This window comes from Lepisma saccharinum, chromosome 3 (genome assembly GCF_977018435.1).
Source record: "Lepisma saccharinum chromosome 3, izLepSacc3.1, whole genome shotgun sequence".
Lineage (NCBI taxonomy): Eukaryota > Metazoa > Arthropoda > Insecta > Zygentoma > Lepismatidae > Lepisma > Lepisma saccharinum.
Window position 1 is genome coordinate 120,269,924 of NC_139231.1, and position 25,295 is coordinate 120,295,218.

The 25,295-nt window shown below is 36.0% G+C and overlaps 1 protein-coding gene across 5 annotated transcripts in view; it reads right to left on the bottom strand.

The window, feature by feature from the left end:
- The window catches only part of LOC145985371 (uncharacterized), a 148,910-nt gene that overhangs the window by 67,939 nt on the left and 55,676 nt on the right, over positions 1-25,295 (bottom strand). For 3 of the 5 annotated variants that reach the window (XM_083119320.1, XM_083119318.1, XM_083119319.1), the window contains exons 10-16: positions 24,623-24,888; positions 21,143-21,276; positions 15,921-15,962; positions 6,490-6,657; positions 3,761-3,863; positions 2,504-2,641; positions 2,122-2,250 (exon numbers count right to left, since the gene is read on the bottom strand). In XM_083119320.1, the coding sequence (XP_082975446.1) occupies positions 2,122-2,250; positions 2,504-2,641; positions 3,761-3,863; positions 6,490-6,657; positions 15,921-15,962; positions 21,143-21,276; positions 24,623-24,888 (980 nt within the window). The remainder of the gene's footprint in view (positions 1-2,121; positions 2,251-2,503; positions 2,642-3,760; positions 3,864-6,489; positions 6,658-15,920; positions 15,963-21,142; positions 21,277-24,622; positions 24,889-25,295) is intronic. The other 2 variants (XM_083119322.1, XM_083119323.1) reach the window with 2 other exon arrangements.

The following is a 25,295-nucleotide window of genomic DNA, read 5'->3' on the forward strand; positions in this document are numbered from 1 at the left end:
CAAACCTGACCTTCCTAACCTAACCACAAAATCATATATTGACAAAATCTTAAGTAATCGCTAAAACTCTGCAGTATGTGTTAACAGACATACTAAATCGAAATTGAACCATGTAAAAGTTGCATTTGTAGCATGATGAAATCGTAATAAAACAAAAAGAACTTGGGCCCATTTTCACCACTTTTCAGCATAATTTCATTCTACACGCAAAAGATACGTAAAATTACCATCGGCATCAAACCAACATTCCTAACCTAACAACGATGTGTGACCAGCATACATTTAATTCCTCTATTTCGCACCAGTTTTTAAAAAAATAAATTTGTTCTACATGCACAAAACGCGTGCATATTCTAATGATGATGTCACTGATACTGCATAAAATCACTAATTTCTTGGGTGTAACACATCTCTGCAATGTAAAAACTACGACAACGAGCAAATGAACTAGTTGTTCACGGGGGGAACGAAATAGTGAGTCCCTTTGTTTTTACTACTCCGCGTCTGCACCCGTCCAGTGTGGTCAACCACAACCAGTTACGTGAAATTCTGCTCTTCAAGGCAGAAAGTATTACATTGTCTTTGGTTCGAGGAGTATACAGTTATTGCAGATCCAAAACCAATGAACTGTCCAAACACCAACCTGCTCCGCTTCACGTATCAAAAGAAAACTGGTTCTGAATGGGTGTGTTCTTGCAGAAAGAAAATTTCCTCACCACACACAAAGCTAAATCAACATTTTCTCCGCAAGAAATTCTGAGGATGGCTGGTGCGTAGGTATATTCTTGAATAGCTTGTTCTCTAAGGAAAAATCTCACATCTCTCCAAATTCCGGTCTTGAACAGGTTCACAAAATGAACAGACGGTCGTAACGAATCCAAGAACCTTGATCCGAGAGTGAATAAATATAGAATCAAAATGCAAAGAACCATAAATTTGTACGTAACAGACTAGAAGTCATAATGACGAGAGGAACAAGTCTCTGAACTAAATCTTTTGGGGGGACTGGAATCACAAGAACTGAATTTGGAAATGGAAATGAACCGTTCATTCATTTTGTAACAGGTTCTCTTGCAACTCCAAAATGCACGTAAATTCCAGAAAATATGCAAAATTCCCTGACTATTCGCTGACTTTTCCCTGACCAACCAAATTCCCTGACTTTTCCTGGTTTTCCAGTCCCGTAGCAACCCTGAATTGGCATCAAATGTATTGGGTGCTACAATCATGTGCATCTAGCCTTCAGGCTAAGGTTACAGAGGTACATTATTTCACCATAACACAATATAAAAACAACAGAAAAAGTTCAAAAACCATACACAATTTTTCATTTTCTAGCAGTATCTAATATTATAAAAGTGAAAATTTATTACAGAAATTCAAAGGAACTATAATATTGCACAAGACTGAGAATGATAAGAATGAATTAAACAAGTTTCTAAACTGAATCTTTTTTGGGAGAGGAATCACAAGAACTGAATCCAGAAGTGGAAGTGAACTGCTTGTTCATTTTGCAACTTTTTCTCTTGCAGACTCCAAAATGCACATAAATTGCAGATGATTTGCAAAATTCCCTGACAAGCCAAATCCCCTGACATTTCAGTTTTCCAGGTTTTCCAGACACATAGCAACCCTGCATATTACAAGTGCTTTATTCTCAAAGGTTTGTACACACCTTATGTGTGGAGAATTTCTTGGAAATGACAAGTTTCAGTCCAGAAATTGCAAAAACAATCACTTCAGAGACAAATAATTTGTACAATTTCAGATTATTCCAGTGTCTGAAAATGGGAAACATCTCATCCCAAAGACATTTCATTTCCATCCCATTCTAATTTCGATGAAAACATCCTATTCTACACACCTTGTATTTGGAACAGATACTGTAGTGTTATCGATTATGAGTTTGGGAATTTTGTACTTGGATATTTAATCAAATTTTACTATTTGTTACTTGAAAACTGTTGAAGAAATCAAGAAGTTTTAATCATAGCTGTTCAAACCAATTCTGTGTAGAACATTAATCACTTCAACTTATTTGCCAAATCAAAAGGTGATAATTCGACAGAATCATTATGGCTAGTGACAAAGCCAACAATTACATTTTCTCCATTCACTTACCTGGTGTGGTTTCAACTCTTTCACAAGCTTAGGATGAACTTCAACAAGCGCCTGCTTACTTTCAGGATCAAAATCAAGAACAAGCCTCTCTGCTTTCTCCCCTTCCGCAATCTCATACAACTCATTATACTGAAAAGAAAGAAAGTAAAGTCTGTTAAGTGTTTTGTGTTCAGCTGCTATTAAACTAAATACGTGTGCTATTTACAAACTAACGTTCTGACCTCTCTCTCATGTATAAGATGCAACAGTCTCTGTCGCTAACTGCAAACTAATACTGCTACAGATGGTATGAATGCTTATTGTACTTCTGATGACAACTGCAGTAAAAATGGCATTTGGAAATTTTTTCATGATTTTTAAAAATACTTATGAATTAACTTACCAACTTCTGCTTATCTAAAATTCTCTTCCTTCTTTCTTCTTCTTCAAGTGCTGCCAATTTTGTTGATTCTTCCAAGCTTTTAGTCTTAATGACTTTTTTAATGTTCTTTCTTCCTCCTTTCCCTGGTGTATCACCTGACTGTAACAGAAGAGAGATTACCAAGTTTAATAAATACAGATAAATACAGCAGATATGTGCAGCAGCACATACAGTCAAATATATGGTTTTCTTCCCCCCTGTAAATAAAAGAACAACAACAGTTGAAGTATTGTGCAAAGAAAGTAAATATTATGTGGCAGATATACAAGTAAAACTCTGTAAGTGTGATATCATCTTAATTTGTAATAAACTTTGTGAATGTCCATGCTTTTTACATTAACTAGTAATATATGTTATTTCAAAAATATCTGTATTCTTAAAATATAATGAATACTGATTTCTTAGGTTTTTTTTCCCCTTTATCATGCTTTCATCGTTCCAGTATTCTTCTAGCAAATGAAATCACTAACGTAATGTTATTACTTCCCTAAAAATAATTTATAATTCATGTAGGAACCTTACTAAATAAAAACCGTGATCTGCAAACAATAACTATTGTACAATCAATTATTACAGTAGTTTTAACATAAATTCTATGGATTTTCAGATTTTGGAATTTTTCAGAATTCTTCCATGTTGTGGATTTTCTCCAAATTTCAGATTTCTAATTTTTCTGAATTACACAATAATCTGGTTGTACTTTCTGGAATCTGTAAAGTCAAAATTCTGGAATTGGCCATTCATAATTTGAGGAGGATTTTGGAGGAGTGGATGTGTAAAGGAATCCTTCTGTCTGCATGATGTACACTGCGCACGACATGATTTGTTGTGGGTCACTATTTGACTCATGTGTATATCACCTACATTTCTCATTACTATGGCTGGTTTCATAACTGATAATACCTACTGTCAAAAAATTGAATTATGGTAGGGAATGAAGATTATGAAACAAGCAGAAACTTCAGGACTTAGTCCGCTGGTGACCAATGTTGAGTGCAGGTGTGAGTTGTGAGATCTTTGTATCGACATTTCACCCTGTGTGAAGTCACCTTCAAAGTGTATAAAATTGATAAACACAGTGAAAGTAAATAAATGTTGCATCAAAATAGCAAGCAAGACAATTCAATCGAGATTTACTACGAATCATAAGGAAAAAAAAAAAATATCTGACTATGCACCTGCAATTCCACATATTAAAGATGCACTAAAATTACTAACCTTCTGACTACGCTTTCTCTTGGACTTATCATCACTGCTGCTGCTACTAACGTCACTTTCCGAATCACTTAACAATTTAATCCTTCGCCTTTTCGTCTTCTTCCTATGAAAGAAACAAAACTTCAATATACGAAATGATAATACAGTGAAACAGAGAATTTGCCATCATGTTAGAAATGGAGTAGGTGTAATTAATATTGTCACGGTTTTAATATTTGCTGTGCAATTAAAGTAATTTCTGGTTAGGTGATGCAAATTTTACACAAGCACAACTTGAAGTACAATGATTCAATGTTTCTTTTAAAGACAAAGATTGGCAGTTTCAGACTCATGACAGGGCTTGTTTTACATATGTAACTCATAATTAAGTACTACTCTAAATAAAACTAAAAGTTTTGAAAAGTAGTGTTATGAATTATGATTCACATTGTTTAGTAAAGATCAGGATATATAAGTTTGCGTTCGTAAGGCTGTGCACATAATTTACAAATTAGACAATTTAATACCATAATCACAAAAATCTACTTTTAAAAAGTTGTGAAAAATAAATCAATTTTGGTTAATAATTGCCCCAGACTAGCCCGATGGTATAGTGTTAGTGCTGTTTACTTGTAATCTAAGTGTCCTCAGATCAATCCTCAGTGGAGGCACATTTCACAGTGGTTTGGATCTCACTTGTACACTGTAGTTCCAGCTCCAATTAGCCTATCTGAGCATAAAGTGTACTTAACAGCAATGGCCTCAAAAGTTTAAACTGCAAATAGTGATGTGTAAAACATCTTACTGTGGACATTAAACTTTGTCCTAGGAATGAATAAATAAATGAATTAATGAAAAAAAGAACAGCTCATACTACAAGGTAACCAAAAAAGTTCTTGCTGTTTTTGACATCTCATTAATCATGCGCTCACAGAGAGGAAACAAAATGACGCACGTGCCTGCCAAGCGATCTGGAGTTCGTCTGACCGTCGACTGTCAGTAATACAGGCACGTTGTGCACACACAGAAGTCATAGCTCATCCAGTGTTGAAGAGAAATGGAGGTATCGAAGCAGCTTCTTCACTTGTGTTTGTTGTATGACTTTAAAGTGGGCCTGTCAGCTGCCGCATTTGTCGGGCATTTGGGGAGAATGCCATGAACGAACGCACTGCCAGGCATTGGTTCCAGAAATTCCGTTCGGGAGATATGAGCCTTCGGATGAACCTCGCAGTGGACGACCACATGTGTTAGATGACGAGGCCCTGAAAGCAGCCATCGAGGAGGACAGTAGTCTAACTTGTGAAGAACTTGCAGAAAGGTTCCATGTTTCCGCTGAAACAGTCAGACTGCACATGCATGGGCTAGGGAAGTCATACAAGTTAAGCTAATGGGTACCCCACACATTGTCGAGAGCCAACAAGGAACAACGAGTGACAGCCTGTTTGCCCTTGCTCACTCGGCACCTGAACACACCCATATTTGATCGCTTGCTCACTGGTGACGAAAAGTGGGTCCTCTATGACACTCCCAAGCATACCAGACATTGGTTGTCGCCACGTGACCCTGTTCCTCACACCTCACGACCACCTCTGCACCCACGAAAGGTTATGCTCTCTGTATGTTGAAATTGTCGGCAAGTGGTGCATTACGAGCTCCTTCCACCTGGTCAGACCATCACTGCTGACCTCTACTCTCAGCAGTTGCAAAGGGTGCACCGTGCATTGCAGCAGAAGGAGCCGGCATTGGTGAATCGCAAGGGTGTGCTGTTCCTGCACAACAATGCCAAGCCACATGTGGCGAAGAGAATGAGGGAGACCCTTCAGCAACTTAGCTGGGAGACACTGTGCCATCCACCATATTCACCGGACCTTGCACCAACAGATTACCACCTGTTTCATTCCCTCGACAACCACCTCCGTGGGAGATCCTTCGCAAATGAGGGAGACCTGGGGAACGCACTCACGGACTTCTTTGCATCCAAACCTGCCGAATTTTATCACCAGGGTATTGTGCAGCTGCAGGAACGTTGGCAAAAGGTGTTGGATGCTGATGGAGATTACTTCGAAACCTAAAGGTACGTACCGTAACGTCCACTGTACTGCTCTTTGTTTACCACTGCTCTAGAACGGCAAGAAAGTTTTTGGTTACCTTGTACTTCGAACTGATACCCACATCAATACTGATGCACTTACAAATTACCACCAATATTGATGCTTGAAAATTTTAGCAATAAAAACTTGTTAATATTAATGAGTGGGTATTCCACTCCCAATAACAAGCAACAATTTACCAGAGTTTTGCTTTAAATATTCAAAAATTATATGAGAAATTAATAGAAACCTCGAATTTTCGATAACTTCCAGGATAATTAATTAGACTCTGCCAAAGTGTCAAAGCATTTCTGCAGACCCTGCAAATGATCCAAATGCCAGGAAACTATCGGCCAGTATCGGTAAATAAAATCCAACTGATACATTCCAATACCAACACCACTGGTATTGGCTAATACCGATACATTGACATAAGTATCGATTCAGCCCAACAAAAAGCAAATTTATGAAAACAGTATGTTACCATCTGCAGTTTTGAGTATCCACTCATATTTCCATTCTAATGATGTTACTGTCAGACAACGACAGAATAGGGTCTGATGCACATCTATCGAACTAGAGTCGGATGCAGGAGCAAACATGCACAAAACAAATAATTTATTTGGTTTAATGCTTGAATAAGTGTCCCCAAAAACTTACTTTTTATTACTGTCGGAACTGCTTTCACTGCTGCTGCTTTTACTTTGCTTCTTGCGTTTCTTGTCATTAGGTTTCACTTCCTTTGCATCAGAAGATGATGATGATTCATCAGTAGAGCTGACCTTAAAGTCATCTGAATCAGAACCCAGAACATTTTTCCTCTTTTTTCTGTAAGGTAACAGGATTCTTCCATTAGGAAAGTAACAGTGTTACAGTACAATATTTTTAATACCAAACAATATCAATTTCAAAGACAAATCAGACAGATATTAAATTACAAAATACTAATAAGATGAGAGTACTTCCGCCAAATTAGTTGGCACAATAATGCTAATTGTACACCATTTAAGAACTGCAATAAGTTTTATCCAAGTTATATCCTTCACAAATGTAACCAGTACATGAATCTTTTTCATATCCTGTTAGTAAATAATATGCATGTAAATCTGAAAATAAAATGTTAAAATTACATTCTTTCTATTTACACTTGTGACGCAAAGTTAAAATACAATTTCTTGTAAAATAATAAGTCAATGTATTTTAACCCATTAGTGCCCAGTGCCCACATTTGTTGGCGCCTGCTGGCAGTTATTGATCATGAACACAAACTATGTAAATAAAAATTGATTGTGAAATTGTTGGTATTATTAGTTACGAGTTGGCAACAGTGATCTGCAGTAGCGTTATCAAATTGAACGTTGCATTTGTTTTGGCGCGAGCTATTGTTGAAGTACGTTGTAGTTGATAAGTCTACGAGCATGGCGAGTTCCAGAAGGTAAGTTATTTTCTCATTGTTTATAAACAGGTCTACCTATTATTTGTTAGGGTCATTTTAAACTACTATAATCTATGTTTATTATTATAAAGTAAAAGGTTCTTTGAACATAGTAACAGTAAGAGTTTAATTTTTACTGCCCACTTTTGTTGGCACTGGGCACAAGAGGGTGGGTGAACTTCTACAGCAGTTTTCGTAGCTACTTATTTTTAACATTGAACCGTAGACCTATATTTCACATGAATTGCAGTTTACACAAAAAAACATTGGTTTCAAAAGGAACATAGAATATTTACTACATCGCATTTATGAATTGTATACCAAAACGATTGAAGTTTATGAGTTTTCTTCGTTGCGGAAACGGATTTCCTTTGTATATGTTTTGTTATATAGCCATCGGATTTTTTCTAAATGGAATGGCATAAAAGGTAGGCTTGGAAATACTGTCATTTAATGCCTCCTTGCTGTTTGTTATTTTCAAGTTGAATGACATTTTGTTTATATCTAATGGTATCAGATAAATACAAGCATTTATTTTTCTTTCCAGGCTAAATGTTGAAGAAATCGCAGCTCTTCTTGAAGAGGATGACGTACTTCATGCGGATGTGTATATTCAACCACCTGAAAATGCATTGGCCAGCGATGAGGATAGCGCTTCTGAAGAAGATTTTGATATCACACACTTATCTAGTAATCAGCTTCGAGGTGGAACCATACCAGGGTGCCTCAAAAAGTAATACTATTCCTGAACTTGGAGTAGGTGGTTCTGTTGTTACGGAACTGGTCAACAAAATGCCACCTGAAACTACATATTGCCTGTACATGAACAATTTCTTTGCGTCCCTCAGATTGTTTGACTCCTTACTTCAAAAAGGGCATGATGCAGTTGGTACAATCCGAGTAAATCGAGTTGAAAAGGCGCCTCTCATTAATTCCAAAGTGTTCAAGAAGGAAATCCGTGGTTCGTATAACCAGGTCACGGGCACAAAATCTAGAAATAACATTAGTGCAATACAATGACAACAACGTTGTAACTGTAGCATCGTCGAACTGTGATGTGCATCCATTGGGGAAAACTAAAAGATGGTGTCGAGCAGAAAAGAAGCACATTTTTATAGATCAGCCAGCTTGCATTGCGAGGTACAACACTTACATGAGTGGAATATACCAAATGGATCAGAACATATCTTCTTACGGCATCACAATTCGAAACCGAAAATGGTACTGGCAACTCATTGCTTATTTTTTAAATGTTACAATGAATAATGCTTGGCAGCTGTACAGATTAACACCCATTGGACACCAGCAGGCTCTAGATCTTTTCGCATTCACCCGCTTTGTAGTTCATAATTATTTGACTAGGTACACCCAAGAGCGTCCAAGCCAATCACGAGTATCCACAACTGGGAAGAAACGAGTTAACGATAGGATTCGACTAGCTGGTGCTCTTCACATCTTAGAAACCAACAAAACGCAAATACGATGTGGAGAGTGCAAGAAGAATACTTATAAAAAGTGCAGAAAGTGCAACGTAGGATGTCACATCAAATGTTTGAACGGTTTCACAGTCACAAATACTTTTGAAAAATCGAAGAGATACTTTTCTAAATCCACAAATTTGCATTATAAATTTATTTGAAGCTCATGTAGACGAAATATTTTGGGAGTAATTTACTAAGGAAAAAATCTACCATTATATATACAAGGAGATATTCTGTAATTTCTAGTATACTTCAGTGCATAAAATGTTGAACAGACCAACTGTACTTTCATAAATTTAGAACCTTTGCATTATAAATTACTTTAAAGCTCTTGTAGAAGAGTGACTTATTATAATTGCTCTATCATAATAAATATCAGGAGATCCATTAGTGCCCACTGCCCACATTTGTGCGCAAGTAAACACCCCACCCATTAGTGCCCACATTTGTGGGCCCCCCTCCACTCTTTAACAAGTAAAGATATCACATCGAAACTGAAGTTAAGCATAATATCTGACCCTCAAGAGGCTTATATTCAAGTATAAAACAGATATCTGAAAAAAAAATATTCTGGGCACTAATGGGTTAATTATCTAAAAGCCATTGTGGTCTAATTCGTACGGCATCTGACTGCCATGTGGCAGACACAGGTTAGTTTCCCGGGGTGAATGATTTAAGGTAGAATTTTTCCAGCCTTGTCCCCGCATAAAGCGGCTCAGGGGCTCCCCCAGCCTCAAAATCAATGGGGTACCTGGAGGTTAAAGGTGGCTAGGGCATGGTGCTGATCACATCACCTCCAAAATGGCAGAGATCGAGAATGTGTGGAGCTCTGACCTTAGATCACCTTACCCAGGAATTGAACTTGGGTCTCCTGCATGGACCAACTAGACCATTACAGCTCTCATTTATATATACTTACAAATATAAATAATAATAACAATAAATATAATATAAATATAAATAAATATATAACAATAATATAAAAATAATAACAATAATGTATCTTTATATTTTTTTAAAAATTACTGAGAACTGTAGAACAGGTCAACCGACAGTCTCAAGTATCCTTTATGACCCCATTCCCCAAAAGGCTATGCCACTCGCACCAAATAAATTAAAAACTATAGTTTAATTTTATTAACATGAGGAAAAAAAAGGCATGGATATTTTCACGAGTCTTACTTGTACTGATCAATTCTTTATAATAAGTAATGCAAACTACTGTAACCAAAATGAAATATATCATTGAAGGCTAACATTTATTTTCCATGGGGAAAATTACACAAAGCTGCCACAGGAACATTCAACCAAAATAATGGAAGTGGACATAATCACATAACACAAGCATTGAAGTGGCAATTAGAATCCCCAGCCACACACAAAGAGTAACTTGGTGCAAATAGTAAATAATTTGTAGTGCAAATAGTAAATAATTTGTAGTGATCTCTGAAATATAAACTGCAAAGTAAAAAAAAAGCATAATTTACTCAGTATTAAAGAGGGGGGGGGGAATCTGAGGTACAGCTTCACATAAGGTACACATTTACTTCAATTGTCCAAATGCTCACCAGCATTAGAGACAGGAATGGTGATACAGTGAATTCTAGGCTATGCATAACTCCCCACGTTGCAACTGTCAACGATTTGATTATTATGCTAAGGTTATTACAAATAACCATTAATAAATGCATTTTCAACTTCAATGTATTTCCTATAGAAAATGAAATCAAACACTCTTCAGAATTTTTTTTCATATTTTTCATGTCAATTTTCCTTCAATCTTCCTTTTGTGTCCACGTCCTTCATGCTGTTATATAACATGCTCCCCAAGTAAAAAAAAGTAATACTTCTATAAACAACCATGTACAGTCATAGACACTTCTGAGTTGCAATTACCCCGTTCACTTTCAATGGAATCACTACAACCCAGAAGTGTCTGTGACTATACCATACTACCTTCTGTCCAAATGCTGGACACCCAATAAAAACACTCAATTTGTCACCGGCAGCCCTAACTACTGGCAGAAAAGTAAATCAAAAACATCAACATCTTAGTTATTCAAGAAATTTTGTAACAACATATCATCTACCACACCATACAACTCAATGCTTTCATTCTTAGATAAACAGGTGTATCTTAATGTAATATTATGAAATAATGTACTTTCTTCAAAAACAATTACACAGGGTATCCCAAAGCAATGGCAAAAATTATAAATACAAAGTTTATTAAGATACACTTAAGTTATTTAACTCTTTCGAGGCGGATGACGAAATATTCGTCATGCATGGAAATTCCCCGAGGACGGGGCTCATTTTAAGCAAAATGTAACAAGTTGGAAAATGTTTTTTTAAAAAAAAAAGTTGTAATAACATGATAAATGCCAATGAGGGCTGCCCACTTGGCCAGCGACACAGCCCGATACTTTCTGCTACAGAGCGACCACAACGAAATGAACCTTCAGCCAAAAGTATCTGTGCACCTTCTCCTCCAACGGTTCAACTTGGGCTATAAGGAAGCATGATCCACTCTGTCCCTCCCCTCCATGTGGGAGTACAATGAACAGGAGTCAAGGGTCTGCTCTGCGCAAGCTCTTTTGTCTGTGGTTCCACTATACTTGTATCAATATCAGCTTTTACCAACATATCAGCATCAGTATCAATCGAGTCTAAATTTCAATGTAATAATATCTCTGCCACCTATCTTTACCTGGTTACACTTTGTTTTAAAGCATGCTTATAGTACATCAACATACACTATTTGTTTCTCATGCAAACATGAACATAACATCTTCCTAATTTGCATTTTTATCAAATACATTTTCTAAAGTTAGTTGCTATTCTATTTTCATACTATTCTATCTAATGTGGATGACATAGCATACTTCTATCCTACTATAGCATGCACACACATGTAAGGTAAAAAATCCCACATATGAGGAACATACAACAGGAATTTATGTGTTAATTTATAGAGATAATTGGTAAATTGGTAGAAGTTTGTGAAATCTTAGTTCCATATTTATAGAAAAAACAGAATATATTACAGATAGTAGAAACTGGGACAATGTACAACCATTCATGAATGTTCAGGATACAACAAAATGTAATAAAACAATAGTTATATATTTTTCAGATGGTAGTCTGTGACTAATGAACTTTTGTAGGAAATGTAAAATTTTGGAAAATTTTAAAACTTATTCCTTCGTTGGGACTAGGAAATTAAGTGAGTAATGAAGGGAAAATGTAAAATGAAGATCCCACTTTACTTATTACAGTAAGACTTCGGTGAAATTTTGTCAAGCTCCAAGAATAATATTAGAATGCATTTCTAAACCTTCCATGGTATGAAAAATCACTTTTCATCCCAGAAAAACTTTTCTAATGAATGGCTATTTAAGAACTGACACAAAAATATAAACATTTTAAAATATATAACCAATTAAAATATTCTACTGATCTGATAATAAGTCATAAATGTTCCTTGAGGCATGAAAGTTTAATTTATTTATTTAATATAATAAGCAATTGCAACGTCGTTTTGTCTTAGAAGCAATGTATCAATATATGTAGTTAATTTACAAAACTACAACATATGGATTATATTTCTGTATTCACGAAAGTAACAAAATGGCAGAACTTGCCACTGATATTGTTATTATTAGAGTGCGGATTTTGCATATTTGCATATTTTATTCCGATCCTCTAATTAATATACAACCGGGTTCTAAAGTTGTTTCAGAGCATTCCGAACCGAAGTAGGGGGGTTTTAAAGTGCATATAAATGCATATTTAAGGTGTTCATGCATATTTACTGCGTAAGCACATATAAATGCATATTACGTGAAAAAATCTTTAAATTTATAGTTTTTTTTAAAATGTATTTGTTTACTTGGTTAATGTTTCGTCTGTGGAGTGTTTCTGAGAGTAAAATTTTCAAGCAAAGGTGTTCGAAAACAAGATCTCACGCCAGAGGACATAGCTGCATTGAAATATTGTCCAGTGATAAGTTGTAGTGTGGAGTGCACCTTTTCTTTCATACAAGCATATACTAACTGATAAACGGAAAAATTTCACTCTAACCAATTTAGAGAGATATGTTGTAGTGCACTGCAATTTCCATAAATTCAAAACTACTTAACGATTTTAGTTATATTGTGTTTAACAACTGGAAATAGTAAATGCATGCATATTTTCCACCTTTTTTAGTGCATATTGATCCGTACTCTAGTTACCATGTTCTTTAAAATAAGAATATAATAATGGGGCAAACCAATTGGTATTCTGTTATATCCGACAACATAGGCATATCAGTTTATTGGTAAAATTACCAGTAATTTCACCAATCCAATATATCTATAAACAGTCTGTAATTTACTGTAGAAAATTTTGCAATTTTGTAATGATTTTTATGGATATAATTTGTAATTTGCATGTTTTAGTTTTGTAAAGTAAATGCAGCATTTTCATATTCAAAAGTATCCATTGCAGTCACTTATCAGTAATTAAGGAGGTTAATGGACCATTTATGTTCTAACAACGTTTTTAATTTATGTTGGATTGGTAGAATATCGGTACTAGCAAAAATTGAATATCTGTCAATCACAACTACAGGGTTAATCAAAAAGAATATACATATTTCAAACCAGTATGCTGTTAAAATTACTGATCGCTGAACAGCACAGCAGAAGATAACGTTGTCTAGTTTCAATCAATTGTCTCTAGATTGCTCGTGCAGCACTGATTGTCTTCACGATCCCACTACTTCAGTCAGTGAAAATGGCGACTCAGCAGCAGAAGGCATTTTGTGTCCTCGAGTTTGCTAAGCGTAACTCAGTGATTGCAGTACAAAGACGTTTCCGTGTGAAGTACCAAATCGATCCTCCTAATGAATGGTACATTCACAGATGGTATAGACAGTTCGTAGACACAGGTTGTTTATGTAAACGAAAGAGCCCTGGGAGGCCACGTGTGTCTGAAGAAAATGTTGCAAGAATCTTTATACGACCCATATTTCTTTGATGAAAACACAGTTAACGGTGAGAATTACCTTGCTATGTTACAAAACTGGCTGTTTCCGAGGCTGAATGAAGGTTCTGAAAACTTCATTTTTCAACAAGACACTGACATCATCAAGTGCGATATTTTCTTAATGAAACTCTTCCTAACCGTTGAATTGATTGTCAAGCAGCTAAAGACTTGGCACTTTTCAGCTGGCCTCTACGGTCACCGAATTTGTCTCCCTGTGACTTCTTCTTGCGGAGGTACATTAAGGAAACCGTTTATGTACCACCACTAACTACCAAACTACCAAATGAACTGGAAGAGCTGAAAAATCGCATCATTACTGCTGTAGCATCAGTAACGATGGACATGCTTGCCAAGTTTGGAATGAATTTGAGTATCGCTGTGATGTTTTGTTCGTGCCGCTGGTGGAGGACACATCGAACATCTTTAGGGCTCGAAAAATCCCGGTTGCCAGGTCACCATGGCGACTAAAAATTTCAGACTGGCGACTGTGATCTTTTCCTGTAATATGTACGAAATTTTGATGATTCTAAGTTCAAATTGCAGTACAGTGTAAGTTAACAAATTATTATTTTCTTTTTATAAACTTTGTGAACATTCCATAGAGTCCATGACAATTTCTTACCCTTTGTTTCCCAACACACCATTTCCTGCTTTCTCAAATAATTTAGCGATGTTTTGAATACCATGATACTCAGCATCTTATACAGAGTGTTTCAAAAGTCGGAAATATATTTAATGAAACCGTAAGAAATATTTACACTGGGTTTTCTGCATTATAAAGCCTCCTCATCCATTGAGATATTTTTCAATGCTTAAAATTATCAGTTTACTCCAAACAGAAAATTATATAAATTAATAACTGACAGAAATTAGAATTCAATTTTTTCCAGAAATGAACTTCTGAGTAAGAAAAATCTGTAAGAAATTATCGAAGGGTCATAATTAGGCATTTGATGACTGATGCCATGTCAGTCAGTCATTTGCGACCAATATTAGTCATGTGCAACATTTGATGAATTTTTGACTGGCGATTTTATGGGTTGAGTGAAAAGTGCAATTTTTGGGACATATTTCCGTATATGGAAACACTAGCAGGTCGTAATATTGCCAACAGTCGCATGCAACATGTGTCTAAGTATTGGCTATACATTTACGTGAAAAATTGTAAACTCAAGATTTTGTGCCAAAATTGGACTCTTTGAGAGAATCCTAGGCTGCCCCTGGTTCCTTGAATTTTCTTCGCTCACTTTTGCCATTACTGTGCCTGTTTTTTTAATTGATTCAGCATGGCGTATTCATTGGAGCAGTGCTTGTGCATTGCTGAAGAGTATTCTACTACTAATTCTTACACTCATGAGCAAGAAGTTTTCCAATAAAAATCCCTGCTTCTGCTGTACCTCACAAAGCAACTGCTTTACAACCAGTCAAACACCAACAAATGATCCACAAATCGTTTAAGATTTGGTATTTATTGTTGAAAATCAGTTCTCAGATATTTTCAGCAAATTAACAATGTTTTTTTTAAAATAATGTAATTGCTTTTATTTACATAGATAAATGCTAACATAAATTTGTGAACCCAGTGATAGCCTACAGGAGTAGTGCAGAAAACCCGGTGTAAATATCTCGTACGATTTCCATGATATACATTTTCAAAGTTTAGATTGCGTGACTTTTGAAACATACTGTAGTATGGACAATTGCTAGTAGGTGGTTTCCTGGCACCTAGCTTTGAAGAAAATTTTTCGAGCACTGTCTTTAGATATTTGTAAGTTGAGTGTCAAAACTTTCAGAGTTGTACTACTTCTATTTTTTAAATATACCTGTTTGAAATAAGTATATTATTTTTGAATCACCCTGTATTATGTGAATAGGAAGACATGTGGATAAAATTATTTGGATTATTGATCAAAGAAGACATAAGAAAGAAATTATATTGCACCTTTTTACAAATTTGGCAGCTATCTAAAAGGAAGAAGGTGGTTACATTTCATTGTATCTAAGAAGCACAATCAAATCAACCAAAGCAAATTTAGATCAATATCCTTGCAGCATTCACAATGATTTCACATGCCAAAAGGATTCCAAAGCACAAGGCCAGAGTTAGGGCAGAAATATAGTTGTATATCAATACAGATACCCACCTCTTCTTAATGATATCACGTCCACTTTCATCAGAATCATCACTATAAACAACCAAAACATAATTACTAATATAACACACATACGTGTTGTTACATCTGCAAGAAATACTGTGATTTCTATAAACAAGTTGAAATTCGATAATGATTAAAAAAGTTTTGATTAAGAACATTGAATAGCTTCTCCAGTTGCATTTTTGGTGCTTAACAACTTCTGTAAAAAGAATTCATTTGGGTGGAAATGTCACACTGTTCGGGTAACATAGGTAAAGTTCCCTGCACTCATTGTATTGTATCTAAAGATATCCGTTTGGTGATTACGCGGAGAGAGGTAGTTTACTATAATAAACTTATGGTTCATTTTTCCAAGCAGTTTTTCCTCGTGATCAATTTTGCCACCTGACTGATGGCTTTGTCAGGTGTGTACTGAATTGCTGAAGGTGGCATGGTTCCTTTTACATTCTGCTCCTTTAGTGTGGGTGCGGTACTTCCTTTCTTTTTCAGTCATGTATTAGGATTTTGGCACTGTGGATTTCCAGTTTTGTCGTCTGCATCAGTAGGAACATATGTGTTTGGGTGGGCCTTTTCACAGGGTCTTACAGTTTGGTTTCACTCTGACACATCTTTCCGCAGGCGATGGGAAAGGGCCTATATAGCAGGTATGCACGCCACTATACCCCCCGGACTCAACCTAGCCAACCAGTAACCCTTTCCTCTCCTCCCCGAAACTACCCATCCACCTTACAGTAAACACTGGTTAAAATACTTTGTTACCTATCAACTGTTTCTGGCAACACTGATTGTAGATGCTACAGTCAGTATTCTGTGCATCTACTCCATGTGACGCCGATATTTCGACCTTGAAAATGCGACACAGATCGCAAAATATAGAATTATTTCTCTTCGTGTGGTAAGTGTTTACTGCCTCCTTCATCATTTAGTTAGTTAGTTAGGATGTGTTGGGCAGACATGCATATTTCTAATGGCAGGAATCCAGGTTTTATTTAATAGTTCTGGAGTTGGTGTTGAGGCCAGTGGGAGTGGTCACATACACAATAGTACGTGATGTGATCTGCCTTTTTTCCCCAAAGTTGGCCCCAGGTACCCATTTATCAGGGGTGGTCAACCCACAGTATGCCAATAGTTTGTTAGTGGCATAAATACATTTTGTACTTTTTGCACGGAGTGAGCTTGACAATTATTTAACAGTTCACATTTTATATTATTTATGGAGTATTATGTTACCAACTGCTCTAGTAAGGCTGGCATTATTTGCAGCTTATAATTGTACAAGAGGGTGGGCACATTTTAAGGATATGCTCATTTCAATGTCAAATGGCAGAAAGAAGTGTGAATCATATCATCTACCTCTTCCATAAATTTAGCTTCGCCAGATGCATAACTGAAGCTGGAGGGTTGAGTTAGAATTTTTGTTTTAAGTACACTATATTAATAGATGGGCTATTGGGACTGGACCTACAGTTTAAAGTGGAATTCGAACAACTATGTGCCTCCACCACATATCGAACCTGGGACTTGCTGATTTCAAGGTGATGCCATTACCACTATGCCATCAGGGAGGCCCACTTGATATTTAAACATACTATTCAGAAGTTTTTAATATGAAGTTCAATTCTTTAACTGTTTTTCTTTATGTTCATATGCTTCGCACATCTATCCTGTATGAACATAATGTAAAATTCTTATGCATCAAGTATTATGCTTCAGAAAGAAAAAGGTTTTTCACTTCTATTTAAAGTGCATCTGAATGAATGAATGAATTCGAAATTTTGAGCACGTCACCACTTAGGCTATTTTTCACCCGTTACATTGCATGGAGTCCAGCCCCTTACCATAACTCCAAACAACATAACTGTAATGTCGAGGGACTAAAAGATTCTTACTTACGATAAAATCTGAGGCTGTAAAGCAGCACTTGGCACACACATGAAGAAAACACAGGACAAGACACCCACATCCCTACGAGGATTATACTGGCCGTAGATCCAGATGCCAGAGCCTCGTTAGTCTGCTAAAAGCAGTCCAGGGTGTACTATGTGGGAGTTTAAAGTGCATCTAAATGATCAAGTTACAAAGGGAATCGAACCTGGGACACCTTACAAGTCAACAGCATAAACATTAAGCTCTCGAGAAACAAGTATTAACCTCAAATCTCTGGACTCTCGCTGTACTAAGAAAATTGTTATGTATTTCCTCACTACATCAACAGTGAAAAGAAAGAATTATGACTGATTACTAGAGGCACATATTTTTGGTAAATAAAAAAGCAAAATTTCAGTACAAAACCTGAGTCAATTTCAGGTTCAAAAGCGGTAAATAAAATAAAATATCGGTGTTATAGAGGTGAAAAATTGGATGAAAAGTGGTATATAAAAAGACATTTTGTGTTAATCCTAAATTTGATTTAAAAGCTACAATTATTCCACTGAATTAACATTTCACTTCTAATAGCACATTTTTGTACTTATCAGAGTATTAAGTTAATTTCTGTGTAAAGGAGTCCATTTTTGCTTCTCCAATATTAACAGCCGATTTAATCAATTTTCTGGGAATTGCATTACTCTCAGGATAATTCAGACCTCAGAAGGTGTCGCACCGGTGAATAAACCCTAAATTTCGTGTTTAAGAGTTAATTTCGCTTTTTGCAGTTCATATCGCATTATTTCGTGACAAAACATGGTCACAAAATTCATCTCACACCTTTCAAAAACATGAAAAATTAACACTACAATGTGTTTTTTCACATTTCGTTTTTTCGTCAAAAATGAAATATGCATGCCCCTACTGCTACATATCTGCTAGAAATCTTACGCATTGTATAAGATTTATTTTAATGTTTCTTTATTTGAAACCATGCATATTTATATGCAATATATATAAACCAGAAAAATTACACTACAGTATACAATGTGGTGTCTGTACATGCAACAAGTCACAAATAACATTGAAAATGATTGTTGAACAATGTTGGGAAAAATCAGTATATATTATTTGCACAATGGTGCACTCATACCTGTACAACTTTTCATGTACATTGTAGATGTGCGTGTATTTAATGAACATTCCAGTGCTCACATGCAGAGAAGTAAGAGAAGATATATATATACTAAATCTGCACTCTCAGGATAGCACATGTATCCCCATTGCACACAGGAAAATTTGTACAACATACACCTTTTATATTCAAGGAATTTGACACGTGTTCAGTAGCCTCTATAGTTTTTGTTCTTGTTTTCATGATAGTGGAGTGGTGAATTGAAAAGTATACAGAATTCATTGAAGATTATAGTTTGTTTTCTTTTACGCAGCAAATTTGAGTACAAAGTCAAAGTGATACGAAATGATTCCCTGTACGTTCTCAGAAACAAGTACAATGCAGGGACAACAAAATGAAAAGATATATTTAGTATTGTAAATAAAACTTTCTATGTTAAGCATTTAATATCAAGACTTGGCATAAAAGTAAACATACTCCTCCATATGAATTCAAAATGAATATTTCTATCATCACTGTTCCTGAATTAGAAAAAAAAATACCAATTGCAAAAAAAGATAGATGCAAATATTATTTAAAAGAGTATGTTCAAAATTTTATGCTTCGTATTTTGCAAATGTATATATTTCATATAATATAGTTAAGTTCTTTCCTTAAAAACAATGACAGAATTCTTCATTTCTTTAATGTTTATTGCCATATAATTTGGGTAATAAAAGAGTACATATTACAGTGGGAGAGCTGATTTGCTTATTTTCACTGCAGCCTGCCGGAGCAGAAACAAGGGAACCAGATGCACAGGTCTCAATGTGGCTTGAGTTTAGCAATACAGTGAAGAAGGCACAAACATAAAAAAAAGGGTACATGAAATCTGGAGGATTAAAAAAATTAAACCTTATAAAGGTTTAATTTTTAAAATGTTTGTATTTTTCTTATTTGAAGTAAGTTTTCTCCCTCTTTAGGATAATCGCGACAATGAGGACGAATAATGATTATGCAATTAATGAAGGTACACTCACAAAGGAACACACATGCCAGTACAGCACCAAAACTGAGAATGGAGAAGCTATTCACCAGCTTATACGGTGACTTTCAATCATTATAAAGAAATACAATAGTTACATTAATAAAGTGCTTAGTGAATTACAAATACTTTCTCTTGATATTGTGCAATGAAAACTCAAAATTCAAATTTACAGAAGTTCAACAAGAGATTGCATTATATTTGAAAACATTATAAGAAAAAAAGTAGTACATAACAATTTGTTTATGTGAAATATTTACTTTTGGGAAAGGTCTTTTGCAGATTTATGCTGTGGGCAATGGAGGTGAATTTTCAGTGCTTGATCTCATCTATTAATTTCTTGAATGCACGTAATTTTCTATGACATTTTTTGCCCTCTTTCTTAAATGGTCACTGAAGCTTTGTCCACAACAATGAGGATGAATTAACAATCAAATTATAGTACATTGATGGATGCACACTCCCACAACTTGAACCCAGAACCAGGCACGGATCCACGGAAAGGGCAATAGGGGTGATTTCAACCACCAGGTTTTTTAATATAAAATAATGGCTAATATTTTTTAAGACACAAATCTTGTCTTTTATCACAAACTTTAAGAGGCTCGAGAATATTTTGTAAAGTTTGATTTAACCAGACCTACAGTTTAGATATGGAACCACTGTGCGATATGCCTAGAAAGGGGATCAAACCTGAGACTATTCCAGCCCTGGGCATCTATTTCTGCAAAACAATACCCTAATCTGTAGAGCATGGAAGTCAGCTTGGTTCGTGTTTACAGTATATACGGTTTATATTAAACAGTGCAAATGTAAGGTAGAATCGGTTCTCTGCGAGGTGAGGTACCTGACTGAAATTCACCCCTCTCAACTGTGACTTCTGGATTCGTTACTGTTCAGAACCTCTGGTGGCAAGATTGTGGGTCAAGGGGCTCAACCACCAAGGTTGCATTTGCACCCAGTGCACAGGACAGAAAACAAACTCTAACCAAGGCCTACAATACTTATCCCTCAATGGTGATTTCTCATCATTATTTGCACAATATAAGTCTGACAAAAGATTGGAAGGTAGTAATACAATTCAGAAAGAGGCATCGTAAGACATAGTAACGATGTTTCCTCCAAACTAACTCTCTCTGCTGCAAGACCCTCAACATATTTGTGAAGAAATTCTCTTAAACTTACCTTCTTTTTTCTGCTGCTGCTTCTCTACTCTTCCTGGCTTTCCATCTTCTATCTTCATCACTTGTGTCCGTTTCACTCAACTTAGTCATCAGTAGTTTGCTTCTTCTCCACTTAACCTTCTCTTTTAGATCTTCCTGCGATAAAAAAAAATTATGACAATATGAAAAGCAGATTACAGAAAAATCACATGAAATACATTTTGAGAATATTTCCGTGTGAAGAGAGAGATAGAGATGTGGTTACAAGAGGATATTTCTAGAGATAGACTGACATATTTTTTAAACCAACATTTAATGGTAAATCATTCCCTGGTGCATTCACCTTAATTAATGTACATAACCACGTGATTGCAACAAGTTCTGCCTTAAGAAACAAAAATCTGTTTTTAAAAATCATGGTTAAAAAATTAAATCTTTATATACAAAAGGTGTATCAAAAAGTAAGGTGAATTTTCGATTTATTGAAAAACGTGCATAGAAAAAAATATGAAACTATAGTATGTTTGACACATGGTATCACACTAAAATTCGACATAGGAACGAACCGCTGCGGTCCAAACATTTATTCCAACGTGACATCAAATCATCCTTGCCCATTTCAAAGAAATATTGCTCCAGGTTCTCTAACCAGGTAACCGTACCCTGTTGTGCCTCTTCCAGTGTATCGAAACGCCGCTCAGGGAGGTGTTTCTTTAAGGGGCCAAACAAATGGTAGTCGGAAGGGGCTAAATCCGGGCTATACGGAGGATGGTCCAGAATTTCCCAGTTGAAACCCATAATGTGTGTACGGGTTCATTGAGCTGAATGTGGTCGTGCGTTATCGTGCAATAACAACACCCCCTCTCGTAGTGCCCTTCTTAGTTTCTGACGTATGATTGCTTTCAGCCTGTCCATGGTTTGGCATATCTTCACGAATCATAGCATCCACGCCACACACATTCCTGTTGGTGATGACGTTGCTGATCTGCCAATTCTGTCATTATCTGTCACACTACTCCTGCCACTTGCAAATGAGTTACACCACACATACACTTGTTTCTGCGACATAAAGAGTCATTCCATGCCAAATCAACACAGATATGTGCAATTTCCAACCTGACCGACCATCTCCAATTTTTATGAAATTTGGGGAGTTCAAACTATGTATGGAACTTAGTAACTATGAAAATTTTGAGTCTCGTGCATCTTGTAATTGTTAAATTATTCAAGGTCAAGGTTCACATAAATTGCCCTTTTTGAGCCCGCTTAGCTATACTAAATGTGCTGTAACTCCACCCCTATTTCGCCTAGGAGGCTCAAATAAAGCTTATTGTACAGGGAATTGAACAAGCTTTCCAGTGATATATAATAAGCCCACCTTTAGATGAAAATATAATTTTGTCATGTGACCTTGAACTTTTACCTTGAATTTCTCAAAACATGTCATCACCAAAATTCGTGAAAACAATATATTTGGTCCCTCATGCCATACTATAAAACATATCAAAACAAACATTCTGGGACTGCAATGGGATCAGAAGAAACAAAATAATATGTGTAACTATGTGACTGATAAAACCCCATTACATGAACTATGACGGGTCAAAAGTCCCTTAACACCCTCTACAAAATGTAAAGGAGTTATCCTGGTCATGAAAGAAATAGGTTAGGCACAGGGAGATCCCTAGCTGTGTGTGTCAAGCGCAGGTCTGGCATATTGTTGACCTCCATATTGAATTCAACACAAAAAATTAAAAGGATAAGGGGTGATGTGATATATCAAATCAGGCTAGAATTTCACGCGAAATGAAGCGGCGAAGGTTTTCCAACGTATCTTTAGCCAGCAAAAAGTTATTATGGAATGCTTGTAACCATCTTCTCCTTTTCGAGGTGTTAAAACAAAGCATTAGAATGCTCCTAACATGTTAGGAACTCATCAAGATCACGCTGACATCTCGGGAGAGAAAGAAGTATATACACCATTGCATGTGATTTTAATCAGCGACATTCACCAAATAGTTGAATAGTGAAGAATATTGGAAAAAGTATCTCAAACAATTACGTGACACTTCCTTTGGAATGAAAAATTCTTCAGTGACGAGGCTAATTTTTATGTTCACGGTGAAGTTAATAAAAATAATATGCAATACCTGTGATTTGATAATCTACAGTAGACAGATCCCAGCCGAATGGTTGTTGCTGGTAAGCTAATGATGTGGTATAGTGTATGGAGAACAGGAATGGTTGGTCCATATTCAACAACGGTAAATGGTGAGGGCTTCTTGTATTTGTTAAGTGAACAGGCTTTTCATCCTTGCTTATGGGATATGGCACTTTTCCAGAGTTTTGCAACAGGACAGAGTGTGATCACACTATGTGGACATTGTGGCAATGTCTAGGTAGAATGATGGGCAGATGGGGATCTATTAAAAAGCCTGCACATTCAACTGATCTAACATCTTAGGAGGACTTTTACCTTCAGAAACATTTGAAGAGAATGGTGCATGCACTAAAATTCAGTGATATTGACCATCTGAGAGAAGGCATAGTTGCTGCTTGCAATGATACTGCACTTGCTACATTGCCAAATGTTCTATGTGAGTGTGAGAGACGTCAACGAGTGTGCTCACAGGAACATTGACAACATTATAATGTGCATATATCATAAGTGAAAGATATGCGTATGACTTTTTGCTGGCTAAAGATACGCTGGAAAAACCTTCGCCGCTTCATTTCTTGTTTTGATTTGATATATCACATCACCCCTTATCCTTTTAATTTTTTGCGTTGAAATCAATATGGCGGTCAACAATGTGCCGGACTTACGCTTGACACACACACTTTAAAGGGTTAAAAGAGGATGACATAACAAGCATGTAAGCAGGTTTATTATTGTGTGCTGTGTTTTTTATTTTGCTCCGGGTTAGCATGATCATGAAATATAGAGGTAAAAATAAGAAGATACATTGGTGAGCCCAAGGGGAGTTGGTGGGTGTTATAACCCCTTCCTCCTTTGGCTCAGCATCTCTAAAATAAGAAAGTTTAAAACTGAAAAATATGGCAAAATATAGGGCAGACTACTAAAAATAAGACATAACCCCCCCCTTAAAAATCCTGGGCATGCCACTGAGAAGACTTGTCCACCTCATATAACTCAAGTTCATGAAAATTACATAAAGGAAGGTCAGATTTTAAAAAAAATATAAGTGTGACAAACCTGCATAACCAGAATAAATGTTCACATCTTAAACTCTTTGTTCCATGTATCAAACTACAATCTTCACTTGTAGCAGAGTTTGTTTTCATTGTTGAAGGGGAAAAGCAACACTCAAGATGAGTAAAAAATGGAATATGACACTCAAGCATTACTTCCAGCAGCCATATAAATTAAAAACATGCAATGTAAAGCAGATTGTTCCCATTTCATTCTTATGCATGTACAAAATTTCTTTCTCTCTAGCAAAATTTTGAAGAATGTCTTGTTACACACTGCTGTGCCTACCTCTGAATCATCTGATGAACTTCCTTTGTCATCCTTTTTATCTTTCTTCTCGTCAGAATCAGCATCTTTGTCATCAGCATCTTCTTTCTCATCTTTGATGTCATCAACATCTATTTTCTTCTTCTCTGAAATGGATTCACCATCTTCCTTCGTATCATCTTTTTTTACATCTTCATCTTCCTTTTTCACAGATACCTTGGATTTCTTTTCATTCTTCTTCTTCTTCTTTTCAGCTTCACTATCACTTTCATCACTGGAATCTGAAACTTTCCAAAAATGGAAAATAATCAAGATGAAGATATTTCTGTCATAACAAATACCAACACAACCATCAATCACAATGTGCTTTTCCAAAGCACACACACCAGATAGAAATTTCCCTACTTGGATATAATTTTTGTTTTCTCAATTATCTGCATGAATCTTAAATGGTAAAAATTGTAACGTGACATTTCAAACCCACAAACCAAATTCTTAGTAAGGGATGACATTAGTAATTTTCTTAAGAAAATACACTTTAAATTAGATTAAAAACTTCAGTTAATGTCTAGTAGGGATGGGCCAATATGAAATTTCGGCCGATACCAATAAAGTATAGAAATAAAATTTAAAGATTCCAGAAACCAATATTCTACCGATCAGATATAAAATCCAAATGGTTCATTTACCTCCT